This window comes from Pan paniscus, chromosome 5 (genome assembly GCF_029289425.2).
Source record: "Pan paniscus chromosome 5, NHGRI_mPanPan1-v2.0_pri, whole genome shotgun sequence".
Taxonomy (NCBI): Eukaryota; Metazoa; Chordata; class Mammalia; order Primates; family Hominidae; genus Pan; species Pan paniscus.
Genome location: NC_073254.2, coordinates 178782225 through 178801817, shown reverse-complemented (window position 1 = coordinate 178801817; position 19593 = coordinate 178782225). Strand labels below are relative to the sequence as shown.

General features: G+C 43.8%; 1 protein-coding gene across 9 annotated transcripts in view; it reads right to left on the bottom strand.

The window, feature by feature from the left end:
• SYTL3 (synaptotagmin like 3) overlaps nucleotides 1-19593 on the bottom strand; it is a 117193-nt gene that overhangs the window by 66972 nt on the left and 30628 nt on the right. For all 9 annotated transcript variants that reach the window (XM_034963163.3, XM_063605052.1, XM_055114282.2 and 6 more), the window contains one exon: nucleotides 11366-11430. In XM_034963163.3, the coding sequence (XP_034819054.1) occupies nucleotides 11366-11430 (65 nt within the window). The remainder of the gene's footprint in view (nucleotides 1-11365; nucleotides 11431-19593) is intronic.

Genomic DNA, 19593 nt, shown 5'->3' with positions numbered 1-19593 from the left:
CCACTGCACTCCAGCCTGGGTGACAGAGAGAAACTTCATCTCAAAAAAAGAAAAAAAAAAAAAGAATAAAATCAAGAGCCTGTCTCAGGAAGATTATTATCTAGAAACACAGGGAGAAAGCAAAAAATTTTGAAGGGCAAGGTCTTATTACATTAATCATAAAATCTGATTTGATAGTCTTGGCTCTACTTAGTTTAAATGGACCTGTCTAAAAATCTCTGAGACACAACAAGCAATCCAATCTGCTGGGAAAACACTACCAAGACACACACTTCTTTTAGTGGTGATGTGTTTATCTTTCCTCTTAAGGAGAGTAGTAACAAAATATTCAAGAATAGGATCCACCTTTCCTTTAAAATAAAAGCAGGCCAGGCACAGTGGCTTACGCCTACAGTCTTAGCAATTTGGGAGGCCAAGGCAGGTGGATCACTTGAACTCAGGAGTTCGAGACCAGCCTGGGCAACATGGCAAAACCCTGTATCTACAAAAAAAAAAAAGAAAAAAAGAAAAAGAAAGGCTGGATGCAGTGGCACATCTGTAATCCCAGCACTTTTGGAGGCCGGCGCAGGTGGATCACTTGAGCTCAGGAGTTCGAGACCAGCCTGGGCAACACGGCAAAACCCTGTCTCTACCAAAAAGAAAGAAAGAAAGAAAACGAAAAGAAAGAAAGGCTGGATTCAGTGGCACACCTGTAATCCCAGCACTTTTGGAAGCCGAGGCAGGTGGATCATTTGAGGTCAGGAGTTTGACACCAGCTTGGCCAACATAGTGAAACCCCATCTCTACTAAAAATGCAAAAGTCAGCTGGGTGTAGTGGCATGCACCTGTAATCTCCACTACTCAGGAGGCTGAGATAGGAGAATCGCTTGAAGGGAGGCAGAGGTTGCAGTGAGCCAAGATCGCACCACTGCACTCCAGCCTGGGTGACAGAGTGAGACTCCATGTCAGCAGAACAAAACAAAACAAATTAGCCAGGTGTAGTGGTGCATGCCTGTGATCCCAGCTACTTGGGGGGCTGAAGTGGGAGAATTTCTTGAGCCAAAGAACTTGAGGCTGCAGTGAGCCAAGATCCCGCCACTGTGCTCCAGGTTAGGTGACAAAATGAGACGCTGTCTCAAAAAAATAAAACAAAAGTCTATGTAAAATTTTTAAAATTTTTATCTGGGAAATAAACATGACTTCATAAAGACATCCTCTTAGGAGTATAAGCACACATAAACTACGGACTCCATTTGTAATTCAAAGAAAGCTTTACAGAATCATCCTTGTGGAATCCATTTGATGAATTGCAGGGATGAGGGGTGTTTACTGAGCAAACCAACGGAGAGGAGAGGCAGGCAGGGCACTGGGATAGAGTCAGCTACGTATTGACTGGCACCTGCTTCTTTTTTTTTCTTTTTTTTGAGACGGAGTCTCGCTCTGTCGCCCAGGCTGGAGTGCAGTGGCACGATCTCGGCTTACTGCAACCTCCACCTCCCAGGTTCATGCCATTCTCCTGCCTCAGCCTGCCGAGTGGCTGGGACCACAGGCGCCCACCACCACGCCCGTCTCATTTTTTGTATTTTTTTTTTTTTTTTTTTTTAGTAGAGACGGGATTTCACCACGTTAGCCAAGATGGTCTCCATCTCCTGATCTCGTGATCCGCCCTCCTTGGCCTCCCAAAGTGCTGGGATTACAGGCGTGAGCCACCGCGCCCGGCCTGGCACCTGCTTCTTTTAACTCATGAGCCTGAGTGTTTCAAGCCCACACAGCCAATCTGATGCCGTCCTCATAACCCTGTGATGGGACAGATCATGTCTAAACTGCCCAGGCAGAAGAATACAACTTGGAAAAGTCACTTGAAGAACTCAATCACGTTTACTGCTGGGAGGGAGGGATAAAGGTCATTTTCCTTCATAATTATAAGATACAATAATTAACCTGGTTAGTTACATGATGAATCATTGAGAGCGTTATCAAAGGCTATGTTAAGCCTTAGCCTTTCTAAATTATTTTATTTCCCTATTAGAAATACAGTGAAAGTCTGAGTAGACTGCTTATCTGTTACATTTAACCATTTTTTTTTCTTTTTTTCTTTTTTCTTTTTTTTTTTTGAGACAGAGTCTCGCTCTGTCGCCCAGGCTGGAGTGCAGTGACACAATCTGGGCTCACTGCAAGCTCCAGTTCCCAAGTTCCCACCGTTCTCCTGCCTCAGCCTCCCAAGTAGCTGGGACTACAGGCGCCCACCACCACGCCCGGCTAATTTTTGTGTATTTTTAGTAGAGACGGGGTTTCACCGTGTTAGCCAGGATGGTCTCGATCTCCTGACCTCGTGATCCGCCCGCCTCGGCCTCCCAAAGTGCTGGAATTACAGGCATTAAGAAATTACAACTATTTCTTAACTTAAGAAAGTTTAATATTGGCCGGGCGCGGTGGCTCACGCCTGTAATCCCAGCACTTTGGGAGGCCGAGGCGGGCGGATCACGAGGTCAGGAGATCGAGACCATCCTGGCTAACACGGTGAAACCCCGTCTCTACTAAAAATACAAAAAATTAGCCAGGCGTGGTGACAGGTGCCCGTAGTCCCAGCTACTCAGGAGGCTGAGGCAGGAGAATGGCGTGAACCCGGGAGGCGGAGCTTGCAGAGAGCCGAGATCACATCACTGCACTCCAGCCTGGGCGACAGAGCGAGACTCCGTCTCAAAAAAGAAAAAAAAAAGTTTAATATTAATATTGTCATCGTTTGGCTTTTAAGCTTGTACATCAAGTAACAGAATGTCATGGTTGTTAAAAAAAAGAAAAAAAGTAAAAGATGTGCATTTACAGGGAGGAGCCAGAAGAGGGCATCATTTCTATACGCTTAGCAGATGACAAAAGAGGAGGGATGAATTTTCAGCTTGTTTTCTAGTTATTAGTGATCTAAAAAAGTTCTATCATAATTGTTTACTAATTTTGTTACTTTACTTAAAGTACATTAAAAAGTTACTTGGGGAACTGTTAAACAGTCACTTTTTTATTTTTTCTTTTGAGATGGAGTCTCAGTTGCTGCCCAGGCTGGATGCAGTGGCATGATCTTGGCTCACTGCAACCTCCGCCTCCCGGGTTCAAGCGATTCTCCTGCCTCAACCCCCCGAGCAGCTGGGATTACAAGCGTGTGTCACCATGTCCAGCTAATTTTTGTATTTTTATTAGAGACAGCGTTTCACCATGTTGACCAGGCTGGCCTCAAACTCCTGGCCTCAAATGATCCTCCCACCTCATCCTCCCAAAGTGCTGGGATTACAGGCATGAGCCACAGCCCTTAGCCAAACATTCACTCTTGAACCCCATCTGGCCCCACCAAATTAGAACCTGTGTGTGTGAGGCCAGGAAGGTTGAATTTGAATCAGTTTGCAGCTGATCCTGGAGCGTGGGTCCAGGAACCACATTAAAAACCCTCTGCACGGATTGCCAAATGCCCGTGGATGGAGGCACAGAAGGTGATGACGCCAGGTTGTCCTGGGGAGCTTCCTAAAGGCAAGAGAGCCTATGAAGGTCTGGGTGCTTTGATAATTCGAATGCACTACAGATGAACCACCACGGTGGCATCAAAGAAATTATTTTAAGACCACAAAACTAAATATCAAGTTATGAAATTTTAGGGGAAAAAGCCAGCCTATAATCAGAAAAATTTTAAAATAAATCAAAATATTTAAAATTTTTTGTACTATCGCTCTACAAAATGAAGAACTGAGGCTCATTTTTTCTTGTTTTTAAATTGTTTTAATAGTTGAAAAAATAGCACAACACATATTACCACAATTTATTATTCTTCACTGGATTCTTATAGCTTGTCTACTTCCAAGGAAATCTGGGGGGCATTTTATCTTAAATTGCACATATCCAATAAGATCATCAAAAGAGAAATGAGTAAAAGCTAATAAAAAGGAAACTGGGTGCAGAGGGTGTAATGATTCCTGGAATTACTGCAACTGAATGTTACATTTAGCTTTAGGTTTCCCCGTGCCAAAAAGGGAAGGAAGTCTACATTTGTAAGGTGCCTACTCAGTGCTGGGCACTGACAAGGGACACTACTCCCTCTAACAGCACTTTTTGTGGCCAAATGAGCAGATCCCTGCTCAATTTATTTATTCACTTATTCCTTTACTCATAGCTCCTGCTCTCAAACATTCAAAATCTGGCTAGGGCCAAATTGCCAAGAGTTGCAGGTGAAGGAGAGGGCACCGTGTGCCCTCTATGAGACAGCACCCGCTGGAGCGCAGGGCTGGGCACAAGGAGAGTGGTGCCCCACGCTGTGCCAATCAGTGGCCCTGGGTTACAACGCAATGGGAAAGGGAATGGTTATGTAACAAATGGTACCAGGAACATCAAGGATTGGGAGGAAAAAAAATTAGATAGGGCCTCCTGATGATTGTAAAGAGTTAACATGGTGGCTCAGGCCTATAATCCCAGCACTTTGGGAGGCCAAGGCAGGCGAATCACTTGAGGCCAGGAGTTCAAGACCAGGCTGGCCAACATAATGAAACCCCGTCTCTACTAAAAATACAAAAATCAGCCGAGCATGGTGACATGTGCCTATAATCCCAGCTACTTGGGAGGCTGAGGCAGAAGAATCGCTTGAACCCAGGCGGTGGAGGTTGCAGTGAGCCAAGATTGCACCATGGTACTCCAGCCTGGGTGACAGAGTGAGACTCTGTCTCAAGGGGAAAAAAAAAAAAAAAGTTAAGTAAAAATTAGAAGAAAATTAATGTGGATATTTAACCTATCACAGGATAAGGAAGAAGTCTCGAAGCATAAAAGCAAAAGAAATTATACAGGAAAAGGAGATTTGCCTACAAGCAAACAAAAAACTTCTTTGTGTTAAAAACAAAATTATAAAGAAGGCCATGTACTAGGAAGATAACATGCAACTAACATGATTGAAAAGGACTAATCGCCTTCACATACCAAGAACATCTACAGAAGGTTGAAAAGTGGAAGATACTCAATCTTATTCGTGATGAGATGAATTCAAATCAAAACGATGAGAAAACCATTTTGCATGACCAATGTTGTTTTGCCAAACTGATAAAGTTATCTGTTGGTTTGCATGTTGGTTTATTTTTAAGGATAATTCCACACCCTTTCTAAAGGAGGCAACATTCCTAACCTTCATCTTGTTCTCTTTCTAGAAATATTCAGAGATGTGCCAAAGAGATATCTACAAGGATATTCTTTGCATTATTCTCATTTTAATAACATTATAAACTTTCAAAAATGCAACAGAAAACTGGAAATCCCCTAACTATCCAACAATAGTTATTTGGTTAAACAAATGATGACACATTCCTATGACGGGGTGAGATACACTCATCAGAAATCATATAGCCAACGATATTTATGGACACTGAAAATGTTCCTTATAAATTATTACATGAAGAAACATTAGGATAAAACTGTACATACAATTTGATTTCAATTATGTAAATATATTAGCCTGACTCATGTGAAATTGCCTCTACTCAATAATTTTTTGCCTAAAAATACCAATTTCTTATGGTTCAACCTAAATACTTTTAAAAAGTCTATGTATATGTGTGTATACACACACATATATCCACACATACAGATATGCACCCACAAGCATAGATACATACACTCACAAAAGAACAGAAATAATATATACTAAAATGTCAAGAATTGTTCTCTGGGTGAAGCTGCTGTATTTTTAACATTGCTCTTTATGATTTTCTTCATTTTCTAGGTTTTAATTTTTTAATTTCATTTAATTTTTTAAGAGACAGGATCTCACTATGCTGCCCAGGCTGGTCTTGAACTCCTGGGCTCAAGTGATCCTCCTGCCTTGACCTCCAAAAATGCTGGGGTTACAGGCATGAGCCACTGAGCCTAGCATCTAGTTTATTACATGAATGTAATTTGAAATCATGCTTCAAAACTCAGAATGTAATGGGGGCCAGAGTGTGGGAAGAAGGAAATTTGTGTACCCTGCCAGCCTGTTGTAAATAAGCACACACTCCCAGAGGGTAATTTGGCAAAACATCAAAAGCCTTTCAAGTATTCATACACTTGACCAATCATTCTTCTAAGAATTTATCCCCCAAAAATAAACAGACATGTCAAGATACCTGTACAAGACGTTCATCACAGAGTTATCTATAACATGAAAAATCAAATATGGTGATATACTCACAGACACTCGGGAACAGGTTAAATAAACTACAGTGCATATATTTGGTGTATTTTATGGAGTCATCAATACATTTTGGAAGAAGTCTTAATAACATAGGAAAATGTTTATACCAAGTTGAATTGTAAAAGCAAAATAAAACCACATAGAGTCTGATCACAATACATTTGAAATTGGATAAGTCTATCTGTGCACACACATATACACAGGCTCACCTAGAGAGAAGGCTGGGAGTGTGCAGGTGTGTACAAGTGCATGTAATTTACACTAATTTGAGACTGTGGTAGTATTTCCATTGCATCTACATACTATTCTGTGTTTCCCAAATGCTTGCAACGTTTGCATTACTTCTGTAATCAGAAAGTAAGTAACTTCCTTTCAAAGAGAAAAGGAAGCTCCCTCTCTTCACAGAATAGAAGATGGACCAAGGGGGAAGCAGATTGGGTCAGTGGGAACCAGTTAGGAGCTGCTACGTTGGAAGTGAGAATGAAGGGCAGAGGAAGATTCCAGAGACTCAGGAGGCAGAAATGTCAGGATTTGCTGACTGACCAGATGTAGCGGCCGAATGAGGAACAAAGGAGTCCAGTTTGATTCTCAGATCTGTGGATTTGGAGACAGAGTGAGAGGTGTCGCCATTCTCCCAAGACAAGGAACACAGGATTTGGTAGCACACAGACGGTCCCAGTGATTCTTGCTTCCTGATATTCAGACCCTTTGTCCCCTCTGACTAGGGCTGACCTGTGGGACCCATAGGGCATAGCAGAAATGACAGGGTGTGGCTTCTGAAGCTAGACCATAAAAGATATTGTGGGGCTCTGCTTTTCTCTCTCTTGGATCACGTGCCCTGGGAGAAGCCAGCCGCCATGTCATGAGGACACTCAAGCAGCCCTGTGGAGATATCCCCACGGTGAGGAACCAAGTCCTCCTCCCAACACCAGCAGTCACTGGCCAGGTATGAGGGTAAGCCTCAAGAGCACAGATCCCCCAGCCCCAGGCGAGCCTTCCACTGAAGACAGAAACTGTCAAAGAATGTTACTTGATTTATGTCACTAGGTTTGAGGGGAATTTGCTATACAGCAATAGATAACCAGTGCGTGGAAAGAGGCACAGACTGGAGCTGTCTGTACACTTTTGTGGTTTAAACCACCATCTAGTTTTTCTAACTTCTGCTCAGGATATAGAGGGCTGGAAAGAGTATTGCCGGTACCATGACAACAAAAACACTAGAGAACATGCAAAACCACTTTTTCCGGAACACATCAGAGAATTGAGGTTGCAGTTGCCTCCCTATTAGGGTCCAATGGGGGCTTCCAGAGGGAGACCAGGGCCAGGAGGAGGGAGAAGGGGCTCACGCCTTCCTTCCGACCTGTGTCTGGCCAGCATCAGCTCAACAGGGTCGGAGGGTGTCTGCCTCCTGCAGCTGCTAGCTCTGTTCTCTCACTATTCCCTTTTTACCTCCAATTCCTGTCAACCAATCCCTAAAGTAAATTCTTATTCAAATAACCAGACAGTTTCTATTTCCCTAAGTGGATCTTAACTGCTACAGCACAAATTCAATTCAACACCTCAATGACTGCACCTGGTTCTCTTTTAGCGCCACAAATAGGAGCGTGGTGGAATTCCTGCCTGTCCACCTAAACCTCTGTCACCTGATCCTTGTTACCTTTCCTGACTCACCCACTGCAAACTCCACCCAACCTGGTCTGGCTCATAGCACTACTTGTGTGCTCCTAACCTGGCATTTTCCCCCATAGTTCCATGCCTCTTACCCCAACTCTACTGAAACAGGACAATGGGAAAATGAGGCACCTTGGCATTTGAGGAAGCATTGTAGAGAAGGAGGGAAAGTTGGGGCTTTTCTGGTGTTTATTTTGTACATTGATAGAAACGACATCAGCAAAAAAGAGTGACTTATGCTTAGGTTGATCTTCCTGACCCTGGTTTGTTTGTCCTTACTGATGTTTTTATTCTTGAAGTTACAAGGCAAGAAAGAAAACCCTAAGACACCAGTCTCACCTCTTTCCTAATTCCCTTTTTATCTTAAGTCACCTTGATAACATACTTCTCCTACTCACTCAGGAGACATGAAGTGCTGAAAAGATGACAAGATGGTAACGTGTGTGCACACACACACACATACATTCATGCACATATGAAAACTACTTACCTGAAATAATGATGCTAGAACGTCCAACGATGTAGAAAACGTTTTCAGTGAAGCAGATGTCTGCACTGAGTTGGCATTGAGAAATGACAAACTTCACCTCCTACAGCACTACTGTTTATAAGCTAGGAATTGATGTGGAAAAGGGTAGAATCTACCTTCTGAAGAAGGCTCCAGCCCACCAACAAAAAGGTTTTGTTTTTGTTTGTTTGTTTGTTTTTGAGATGGAGTTTCACTCTCGTTGCCCAGGCTGGAGTGCAATGGCATGATCTCGGCTCACAGCAACCTCCGCCTCCCAGGTTTAAGCAATTCTCCTGCCTCAGTCTCCCGAGTAGCTGGGATTACAGGCAGGTGCCACCATGCCCGGCTAATTTTGTATTTTTAGTAGAGACGGGGTTTCTCCATGTTGGTCAGGCTGGTCTCGAACTCCCAATCTCAGGTGATCTGCCCACCTCGGCCTCCCAAAGTGCTGGGATTACAGGTGTGAGCCACCGGGCCCGGTCAAAAAAGTATTTTAAAGAAACACAAAAGTGGCCGAGTGAAGTGTCTCATACCTGTAATCCCAGCACTTTGGGAGGCCAAGGTGGGCAGATCACTTGAGGTCAGGAGTTCAAGACCAGTCAACAAGGTGAAACTCCATCTCTACTAAAAATACAAAAATTAGCCAGACATGGGGCGTGTGCCTGTAATCCCAGCTACTCAGGAGGCTGAGGCAGGAGAATCCCTTGAACCCAGGAGGGGGAGTTTACAGTGAGCTGAGATCATGCTACCGCACTCCAGCCTGGATGACAGAACGAGACTCCATCTAAAAAAAAAAAAAAAAAAAAAAAAAAAGAGAGAGAGAGAGAAACATAAAAGCAATAAAAACAGAAAAAAGTCCTGTGCCGCAGCTGCTTTGCCAAGGTCACACATTCCACATGGGATGATGGCACCCCTAAGGGGACAAAGATTGGTAGCAAATCTTAGCTATTTCAACAGTCTGTGGCTCTCCAAAAGGCCTCAGTACATAGATATATGATATGTGTGATATCAAAATGTTATGGTAGCAACTTTGAAAAAGTCTCTAAAAAGGCTATGTGGGGTAGGGGAGAGGGTGGCGGTAAGAAGCTGTTGAGAAACACTGGCTTAGAGGAAACAGCAACCCTGCTTCATTCCATTGCCTGACATGACACTTAGTATTAGTTTTTTCCTCCAGGTTTCCAATAAACTTGGCAGAAGCAGCATTTTTTTTTTTAAGAAGAGCCAGGAATATAAACCATGGGATAATTTAGTACCAACCAAATCTACACCTGGGCAAATCCACCCTTTATAAAAGCTGAATATCAACCCAAATGAATGGCTTCCTTTACTGCCAACAAACTTTTGGGTGAGGTTCTATGGCTTATTTCCCTACCTGCAAATTGCCACTTTTTCTAGAAAAGAGCCACCGCTGCCCTCTGAGTCAGGCTGTGAGTCTAGGTCCCCATGATCACATCACAGAGGAGGGGTGCTGCCCGCATCCCTGATACAGTCAGATGTGGTTCCCACAGCACCTGCCCGCACTCCACCGTGACGGAGCCTGTGTGCGCCTTTGTCCTGATGCCTCATCACAGCTCTTCCGTGATCAAAGCAAAAATCGTTCTCTCCACAGTTCCAGGTCCCAGCTACTAATTACACCGGCACACCATACATTGCAAATACTTTTGAAAAAGAAAATAAACTTTTAATGTAAAAAACACAAGCCTCCTTTAAAGCATCAGGCCTAGAGAGACACTGAAATGAGCCCGCAATCACGTCCCCCAACTTGGGCTAATCATTTCAAAGCCACTTGCTCTATGGACTCTAGATTGAGTGTCACCACCAATAGCCATACATTATCCTAACAATGCCACACACTGGACACCATCACCCACAGCCTATAGCTCAGCAATGGATAGCCAATCATGAATCAATGGTATTTCCGTAAACCCACGAGAATTCCTGAAAACCAGCTTTTGTAATCGCCCCTCTCCTGATTCACCCTTCTCTCCTTTGTTCTCCAGAGCCCTTGAAAGTGTTTCCTGGGCTGCAGACCTCAGCCTTGGCCCAGATAAACTCTCCAACTATATTAGTTTTGCCTCAGTTTCCTTCTTTAGGTCAACATCTCATTATAAGACATTCACAGTATATGGACAAAATGCTTCCACCCATATTACTGCAACATGCGCTCACTCCACAACCATCAACCTCTGCTCAGTTCAAACGCTCTTCACTCACTGTGGTCCTCACTGATTCAATCATCTTGCTCAAGTATTATAAACAAGGTATTGTGCTTTGGTGCAATACGGGCTAACAAGATTTTAAAATCACAGTTACTGCTTGTAGAGAAACAGAAGTGCACAAACAATGCTACAATATAAGGAACTTTGCAACAATTACAGAAGAGAATTACAAACCCAGCACTGATGGTGTTTCAGAGGAGGGGACATCACGCCTAGAAGCAGGAAGCCAGGCAAACCTTGTGGTGCACGAGCCTTAAAGAATGGGGCCAACCTGGCTGGGCCCAGTGGCTCACGCCTGTAATCCCAGCACCTTGGGAGGCCGAGGCGGGCAGATCACGAGGTCAGGAGATCGAGACCATCCTGGCCAACATGGTGAAACCCCGTCTCTACTAAAAATAGAAAAATTAGCCGACTGTGGTGGCACGTGCCTGTAATCCCAGGTACTCGGGAGGCTGAGGCAGGAGAATCGCTTAAACCTAGGAGATGGAGGTTGCAGTGAGCCGAGATTGTGCCACTGCACTCCAGCCTGGCGACAGAGCAAGACTTCGCCTCAAAAAAAAAAAAAAAAAGGAATAGGGCCAACCTCAGAGGTGGAAATGCAGCGGAGGGAAGAGTAGCGAGCGGAGGGAATGAGCAGCGTGAATTACAGTGAGAGCATCAGCAAATGGAACGGCAAGACATAGGGGCCCGCAGACTACACCCATCATGTTGCTTATATTCCAAAGTCTTAACATCAAATATTTTAAAACTAGGAATAGATCATTTTACTTTACTAAAAAAGTAAAGAGCATTTACCTCCAGTTGGAAATTTCTTGGCTCGTTCCTCATAGAACCATTCTCCAGTTTTTATTTTGACATTCCTGAAAAAATGAGCAGAAAGGAAGCTTCAGAGAGAGAAGATATGAATAGTGCTATATTTACCCCTTTTAAGGGTTAGGTAAGGTCACAAAATATTAGTCTTGCAATGGACCTCAGCAATCAATTTCCTGGCTTAAACACTTAAATTTACAGATTCCCCATAGAGGCGAAGTGATTTCAGTATCAGCAGCAAAGCCGTGCAACTCCCACCGCCATGTGTTTTATCTTGCATGTCATACGTACGTTCAATGTATAATATGTGAATATGGGCCAGGTGTGGTGGCTCATGCCTGTAATCCCAGCACTTTGGGAGGCCGAGGCAGGCGGATCATGAGGTCAGGAGATCAAGACCATCCTGGCTAACACGGTGAAACCCCGTCTGTACTAAAAATACAAAAAATTAGACGGGCATGGTGGCGGGCACCTGTAGTCCCAGCTACTCGGGAGGCTGAGGCAGGAGAATGGCGTGAACCCGGGAGGCGGAGCTTGCAGTGAGCTGAGATCACGCCACTGCACTCCAGCCTGGGCAACAGAGCCAGACTCCGTCTCAAAAAAAAATAAATAAAAGTGAATGTTAAGCATATTAACATATACTTGTGCCCAGCACGAATCCAGTACTTAATATTTTGTGAACAAATACAAAAAGAGAAACAAAATTATTATCATCAAAATGACCAATGTATCAGCCAGGCGCGGTGGCTCACGCCTGTAATCCCAGTACTTTGGGAGGCCGAGGTGGGTGGATCACTTGAGGTCAGGACCAGCCTGGCCAACATGGCAAAACCCTGTCTCTACTAAAAACACAAAATTAGCCAGGCATGGTGGCACATGCCTGTAATCCCAGCTACTCCGGAGGCTGAGGCAGGAGAATTTTCGCTTCAACCTGGGAGACGGAAGTTGCAGTGAGCCGAGATTGCACCATTGCACTCCAGCCTGGGTGACAGAGCAGGCCTCCATCTCAACATCACCACAAATGACCAATGTATCATGTCAACTGTGGGACGCTCTTGGCACGAGTGATGGGCTACAGGAAAACTCGATGTTATGCATTGGGCTTGGAGGGAGATCAGCTGTAGGTTAAGCTAAGGTTAGTTTGTGTTTACGACATTCTCCAAGAGCCCACAGAGCAGGGTTACCTGAGAAGATTCTTGGGAGGACCTGAAGTATGGCATATGGGATCAATGTGTGTTGATGGAGATTTGGGGGCTTAAATCTGAGTGGACAACTTGTTTTTGTTGTTGTTGTTGTTGTTGTTTTTCTGGTGGCCCAGGCTGGAGTGCAGTGGCACGATCTCAAGTCACTTCAATCTCCCCCTCGTGGGTTCAAGCGATTCTCCTGCCTCAGCCTCCAGAGTAGCTGGGACTACAGGTGCCCGCCACCACACCCAGCTAATTTTTGTATTTTTAATAGAGATGGGTTTTTGCCATGTCAGCCAAGCTGGTCTCGAACTCCTGACCTCAGGCGATCCACCTGAGCAGACCACTTGTGAATCAGGGGAAAGGAGCCCTGTTTGGCCCACTGGTCTGACAGCAGCTCCCTACGGCAGGACTTTAACTCCTACCATCTTAGTCACATGCATGACAGCACAGAGGGCACTCGAGACGCTAACTGCTCCAAACTGACGTCCTAACATGGGTTTTCCTCTTGGTTTTCTGGGGGAATCCATACTCAACCTCAATCTCAGAAAGGCAGAATTGTTAATATCCTTTTAGGATATAAAAAGGCAAACATGTAAATATTATAAGATCTTCACATCCTTAAAATAATGTGCCACAAAACTGGCCAATTCCTTTGTTATGCAAATTTAAGAAAAAAATTAAAACTTCAACTCATGACTAATTCTCTTCTACAAATTACAGTATTGACTGAAATAAATTCTTCATTAGGTTCTTTCAGGCTATATATGAACTCAAGTGGATTTTTTAAAAAATTAATGCTTGCTAATGTAAGTAAAATCACAAATATATGCCAATCTGCACGTTTTTCAAAATATGCTATCTTTCTCTATGAAGTGCTAGTAATTGTCAGAAGACATCAACTAACTTTCTCTCCTTCATCTGGTTAGACACTACTATTTTCTGATTAGTACATAAATGATTACTACCAATACTTAGTGACCAGAACAAGGAAAATATAGAAAGAGCATTTAAGAATTTCATAATTTTTTTTGAGACAGGGTCTGGCTCTGTTGTTGAGGCTGGAGTGCAGTGGCGCGATCTCGGCTCATTGCAATCCCTGCCTCCCGGGCTCAAGCGATCCTCCCACCTCAGTCTCCTGAGTAGCTGACACTAAAGGCATGTGCCACCACACGTGGCTGATTTTTGTGGGTTTTTTTTTTGTTTTTTTTTGTAGAGACGGGGTTTTGCTATGTTGCCCAGGCTGGTCTCAGACTCCTGAGCTCAAGCGATCCACCTGCCTTGGCCTCCCAAAGTGCTGGGATTACAGGCATGGGCCACAGCATCTGGCCTACAACAGAATTTTGGTAATCAGTCATTACCATTCAGAGCCAAAAATATATAAAGTGTACAACTGTGATATGTCTCTACAGAGACAGGGAAAAGTTTGCATCCATAAAGTCAGAAACTCAATTATCTAATCCCCTACATCAACACAAAACACCTTAAGGCAGTCTCAGCCTCTAGGCAGAAGTTGTCCCCTGGAGCACTTGTGGGAAGCAGAACATAAAAAATCAGGGCAAGTCTAGAGGGAGTCATGGGTGGTAAATTCCCATGCCTTTGAAGGGCTGCACCTCTCCATATTCAATTTCTAAAGATGCCTCTTCAGTCCTGGCAAACAGAACAAGGTCTAATCCTTAGAGGAGGGGACAGGAAAGCAAATCCAAAGGGCAGGAATTACAAGGCCCCCGCCTGATAAACGCACCTTACTTGCAGAATTGCCTTTCTGGTGAGTGACCCATTTCAGCTCATCTCCTCTCTCACATGCTCCAGCCCGTTACCATTGGGCCCAAAATATCCATATCTGAGATGCTACAGTCGACTGAGCTAATCAGACAGAGGGACAACATCGATAAGTAAACACACACACAGGCAGACATACAATCACAGAAAATGAAAAACAGCTAAGGCGAGGGAAGAGCAAAAGGTGAAAGCACCTAAGTGAATGAACATTACAAATCATTGAAAGGACTCCAGCCCTGGTTTCAGAACCTACACAAGTAGTAGACAAATTAAAATCCTAGTCACCCAGCGCGAATCATCTAATAGAACCATCTAATCTCATTTAATTCCAACTGATTACTTGTGCAGTTTAAACAGGAGCTAATTTGGCATATAGAGATTCGGGCACAAACTCGAGGATCTCTTGGGCCTATCTGTGATTAAAGAATAAAGTAAAAATACCACAGTATTTTTATCCCTAAACCATATGACAACCAGCACTTTTTGCATTTGAGGCTGTTTGCTTTGAATACTAGGTTTGGCCCGGGTGTCCATTACCCTTTCTTGCAAAATCAGCGGCTTCATAAGCAATTATTCCACAATATCTTTTGTAAGGACTCCCTGTCTGCACTAATCCCAAGACTTTTTTTTTTTTCTTTGAGACAGGGTCTCATTCTATCGCCCAGGCTGGAGTGCAGTGGCATAATCTCGGCTCACTGCAGCCTCAACCTCCCAGGTTCAAGTGATCCTCCCTCCTCAACCTCCCAAGTAGCTGGGACTACAGGCATGCACCACCATGCCTGGCTAAGTTTTGTATTTTTTGTAGAGACAGGGTTTCACTATGTTGGCCAGGCTGGTCTCGAACTCCTGGCCTCAAGTGATCTGCCTGCCTTGGCCTCCCAAAGTGCTGGGATTACAGGTGTGAGCCACCACACCCGGCCTAATCCCAAGTTTACAAAGGAGGACCACTCACTGCCCTTAGAGTCTATGATAGAGGTGATAGATCCTGTAGTCTCTGTCGATGTTAGGGCCAACACAGGGTAGTGTGATTCATTAGTAACCAAAGAAAGCATCTAGCACTTCTTCCCAGGTGATTAAATCAGAATGAGGTTATGAAAGTTTCTTGGAAGATTTATGAGTTCAGCAATAAATTTGTGCCCTTAAACTTTTCAGAATCATGACTTACTTCTTTAAAAATTTTTTCAATCAGCCCATAAATATATCTCAAAAGGCAAAAGCCTAGGGTGGTGGGGAGGGCCGAAGCTATAGAATCAGGAGACCTGACGCATGACTGACCTTCACATTAACTACATGAGGATCACTAGAATTACAAATGCCAAGCACTGGATGCCTTGATGGCTCTTAATAAACTTCTGGGGTTTTCAGCATCCACTTTCACAGCCCTGAATTCTGTTAATGCTGTCATTTCATTATCAAAGGAGAAATAACTGTTGAAAAACACTTTGCAAATTCTAGCACACAAACGTTCAATAAGATTAATGGAGGACCCTACCAGAAAATATTTTGACCTCATTACTAACACCAAGCAGTGAGCCAAACACACGTGTTGTAATGCATTTTGCATCTAAATTGCTTGCATCTGCAGGTGGCTAAGCTACTGCATCTACCCTGTATGTTCCAAGAAAAGTCAGCATGATGTCCCTAGAGTTGCTTAATGTATTTTCACCATTCAACTGACAAGAAGTAGAAAATTGGTCTGCACAGCCAGGATTCTTCAAATCCCTAAAGAAGCACATCTCCTGTGCAGAACTGCTCTCCAACCAGTACCCCAGTGGCAAGGAGGTCTCCAGAGAGTCCTTTAGACACATGAACTACAAAAACTTCAAGAAGTCGCATTGGTGGGACACATCTGTAATCTCAGCACTTTCGGAGGCCGAGGCGAGAGGACTGCTTGGATGCAGGAGTTCCAGACCAGCCTGAGCAACATCCCTACCAAAAATACAAGAATTAGCCAGACATGGTGGTGCACGCCAGTAGTCCCAGCTCCTCAGGAGGCTGAAGCGGGAGGACTGCTTGAGCCCAGGAGGTGGAATTTACAGTGAGCCAAGATTGTACCACTGCACTCCAGTCTGGGCAACAGTGTGAGACTGTATCTCAAATAAAATTAAAACAACAACAACAACAAAAGCAGCAGCAGCAGAAGCTGCATATTGTAAAACTGAGATCAACCTAATTTTTTCATGATAGTTTGTCCAACTGCTCAGTAACTCCCAGCTAAATTAGTCCTATGCAAGCATATAGTTGGATTTTTACTTTTTTATTTCAAATAGTCTTTTTTTTTTTTTTTTTTTTTTTTGAGACAGAGTTTCATTCTTGTCACCCAGGCTGGAGTGCAATGACATGATCTCGGCTCACTGCAACGTCTGCCTCCCAGGTTCAAGTGATTCTCCCGCCTCAGCCTCCCGAGTAGCTGGGGTTACAGGCACCCACCACCACAACCGGCTTTCTTTTTTTTTATTATACTTTAAGTTTTAGGGTACATGTGCACAACGTGCAGATGTGTTACATATGTATACATGTGCCATGATGTTGTGCTGCACCCATTAACTCGTCATTTAGCATTAGGTATATCTCCTAATGCTATCCCTCCCGGCTCCCCACAACATTCCCTGGTGTGTGATGTTCCCCTTCCTGTGTCCATGTGTTCTCATTGTTCAATTCCCACCTATGAGTGAGAAACATGCGGTGTTTGGTTTTTCGTCCTTGAGATAGTTTGCTGAGAATGATGGTTCCCAGCTTCATCCATGTCCCTACAAAGGACATGAACTCATCATTTTTTATGGCTGCATAGTATTCCATGGTGTATATGTGCCACATTTTCTTAATCCAGTCTATCATTGTTGGACATTTGGGTTGGTTCCAAGTCTTTGCTATTGTGAGTAGTGCCGTGATAAACATATGTGTGCATGTGTCTTTATAGCAGCATGATTTATAATCCTTTGGGTATATATCCAGTAATGGGATTGCTGGGTCAAATGGTATTTCTAGTTCTAGATCCTTGAGGAATCGCCACACTGTCTTCCACAATGGTTGAACTAGTTTACAGTCCCACCAACAGTGTAAAAGTGTTCCTATTTCTCCACATCCTCTCCAGCACCTGTTGTTTCCTGACTTTTTAATGATCGCCATTCTAACTGGTGTGAGATGGTATCTCATTGTGGTTTTGATTTGCATTTCTCTGATGGCCAGTGATGATGAGCATTTTTTCATGTGTTTTTTTGGCTGCATAGATGTCTTCTTTTGAGAAGTGTCTGTTCATATCCTTCGCCCACTTGTTGATAGGGTTGTTTGTTTTTTTCTTGTAAATTTGTTCGAGTTCATTGTAGATTCCGGATATTAGCCCTTTGTCAGATGAGTAGGTTGCAAAAATTTTCTCTCATTCTGTAGGTTGCCTGTTCACTCTGATGGTGGTTTCTTTTGCTGTGCAGAAGCTCTTTAGTTTAATTAGATCCCATTTGTCAATTTTGGCTTTTGTTGCCATTGCTTTTGGTGTTTTAGACATGAAGTCCTTGATCATGCCTATATCCTGAATGGTATTGCCTAGGTTTTCTTCTAGGGTTTTTATGATTTTAGGTCTAACATTTAAGTCTTTAATCCATGTTGAATTAATTTTTGTATAAGGTGTAAGGAAGGGATCCAGTTTCAGCTTTCTACATATGGCTAGCCAGTTTTCCCAGCACCATTTATCAAATAGGGAATCCTTTCCCCATTGCTTGTTTTTGTCAGGTTTGTCAAAGATCAGATAGTTGTAGATATGCAGCATTATTTCTGAGGGCTCTGTTCTGTTCCATTGGTCTATATCTCTGTTTTGGTAACAGTACCATGTTGTTTTGGTTACTGTAGCCTTGTAGTATAGTTTGAAGTCAGGTAGCGTGATGCCTCCAGCTTTGTTCTTTTGGCTTAGGATTGACTCGGCAATGCAGGCTCTTTTTTGGTTCCATATGAACTTTAAAGTAGTTTTTTCCAATTCTGTGAAGAAAGTCATTGGTAGCTTGATGGGGATATAAATTACCTTGGGCAGTATGGCCATTTTCACAATACTGATTCTTCCTATCCATGAGATGGAGTCTCGCTCTGTTGCCCAGGCTGGGGTGCAGTGGCGCCATCTTGGCTCATTGCAAGCTCCGCCTCCCGGGTTCAGGCCATTCTCCTGCCTCAGCCTCCTGAGCAGCTGGGACTACAGGTGTCCACCACCGCGCCTGGCTAATTTATTTTTGTATTTTTAGTAGAGACAGGGTTTCACCATGTTAGCCAGGATGGTCTCGATCTCCTGACCTCATGATCCGCCCATCTTGGCCTCCCAAAGTGCTGGGATTACAGGCATGAGCCACTGCGCCCGGCCATTTTTGTGTTTTTAGTAGAGATGGGATTTCATCATGTCAGCCAGGCTGGTCTCGAACTCCCAACCTCAGGTGATCCACCCACCTCGGCCTCCCAAAGTGCTGGGATTATTAGTGTGAGCCACTGTGACCGGCCCTACTTCAACTAGTCTTGCATCTAAAATGGTTCATAGTTACAAAGCAAAATACTCGTTTTTTTCCACCAGCTCAATTGATCTGATTTCCACATCCTTACAGGAAAAAAAAGACTGATCATTGTGATTGAATCCTAGGTAACTATCAAAGGAGTCAGAGAATCAAGATGAAGATAAAGAAAGGGTTTTTATCAAGCTGTTACCAACACTTCTTACAAAACACGAATAACTCTCCCTTGCTTAACCTCAGAGAGAAGGCAGGTGCCCCCCTCTGTCACATCCAGTGCTATATTCACAGCTACAAGCTCTGGCCGGGCACATTACAGCCCCAGTGAATGAATGAATATCCTCCCCTCTGCAGGGGGGCATCCTTAGAATTAAAGAGATAAGGTGGGATCCAAAATAGGTGTAGCCTTGTAGCAGTGTGCACTGAAATTGAGTAGGTGTCACGCCCTCTAACTGTGTCGGGCAGGGCCACACACTGAGGGCCCAAGCAGAAACTATAAATGAGGGAAGGGGGTTGGGAGGGGAGACAACAGGGAGGGGTGGGAACTTGCTTAACCAGAGGATACACACCCATTTTAAAGCACTAAAATGATCAATATTAAACACTGCGCAGGTCAGAACAAACAAGGTCTGTGCCCCGTCTGTCGTCTGTTGATGTCAAGTTTGTGACTCCTGGTCTGTTATATCAGATAACCAGTCAATGAAATTAAGAAAAATTCTACTGCAGCTGGACAGAGCTGTACTCAAGGCCTTGACGATAAAAATGG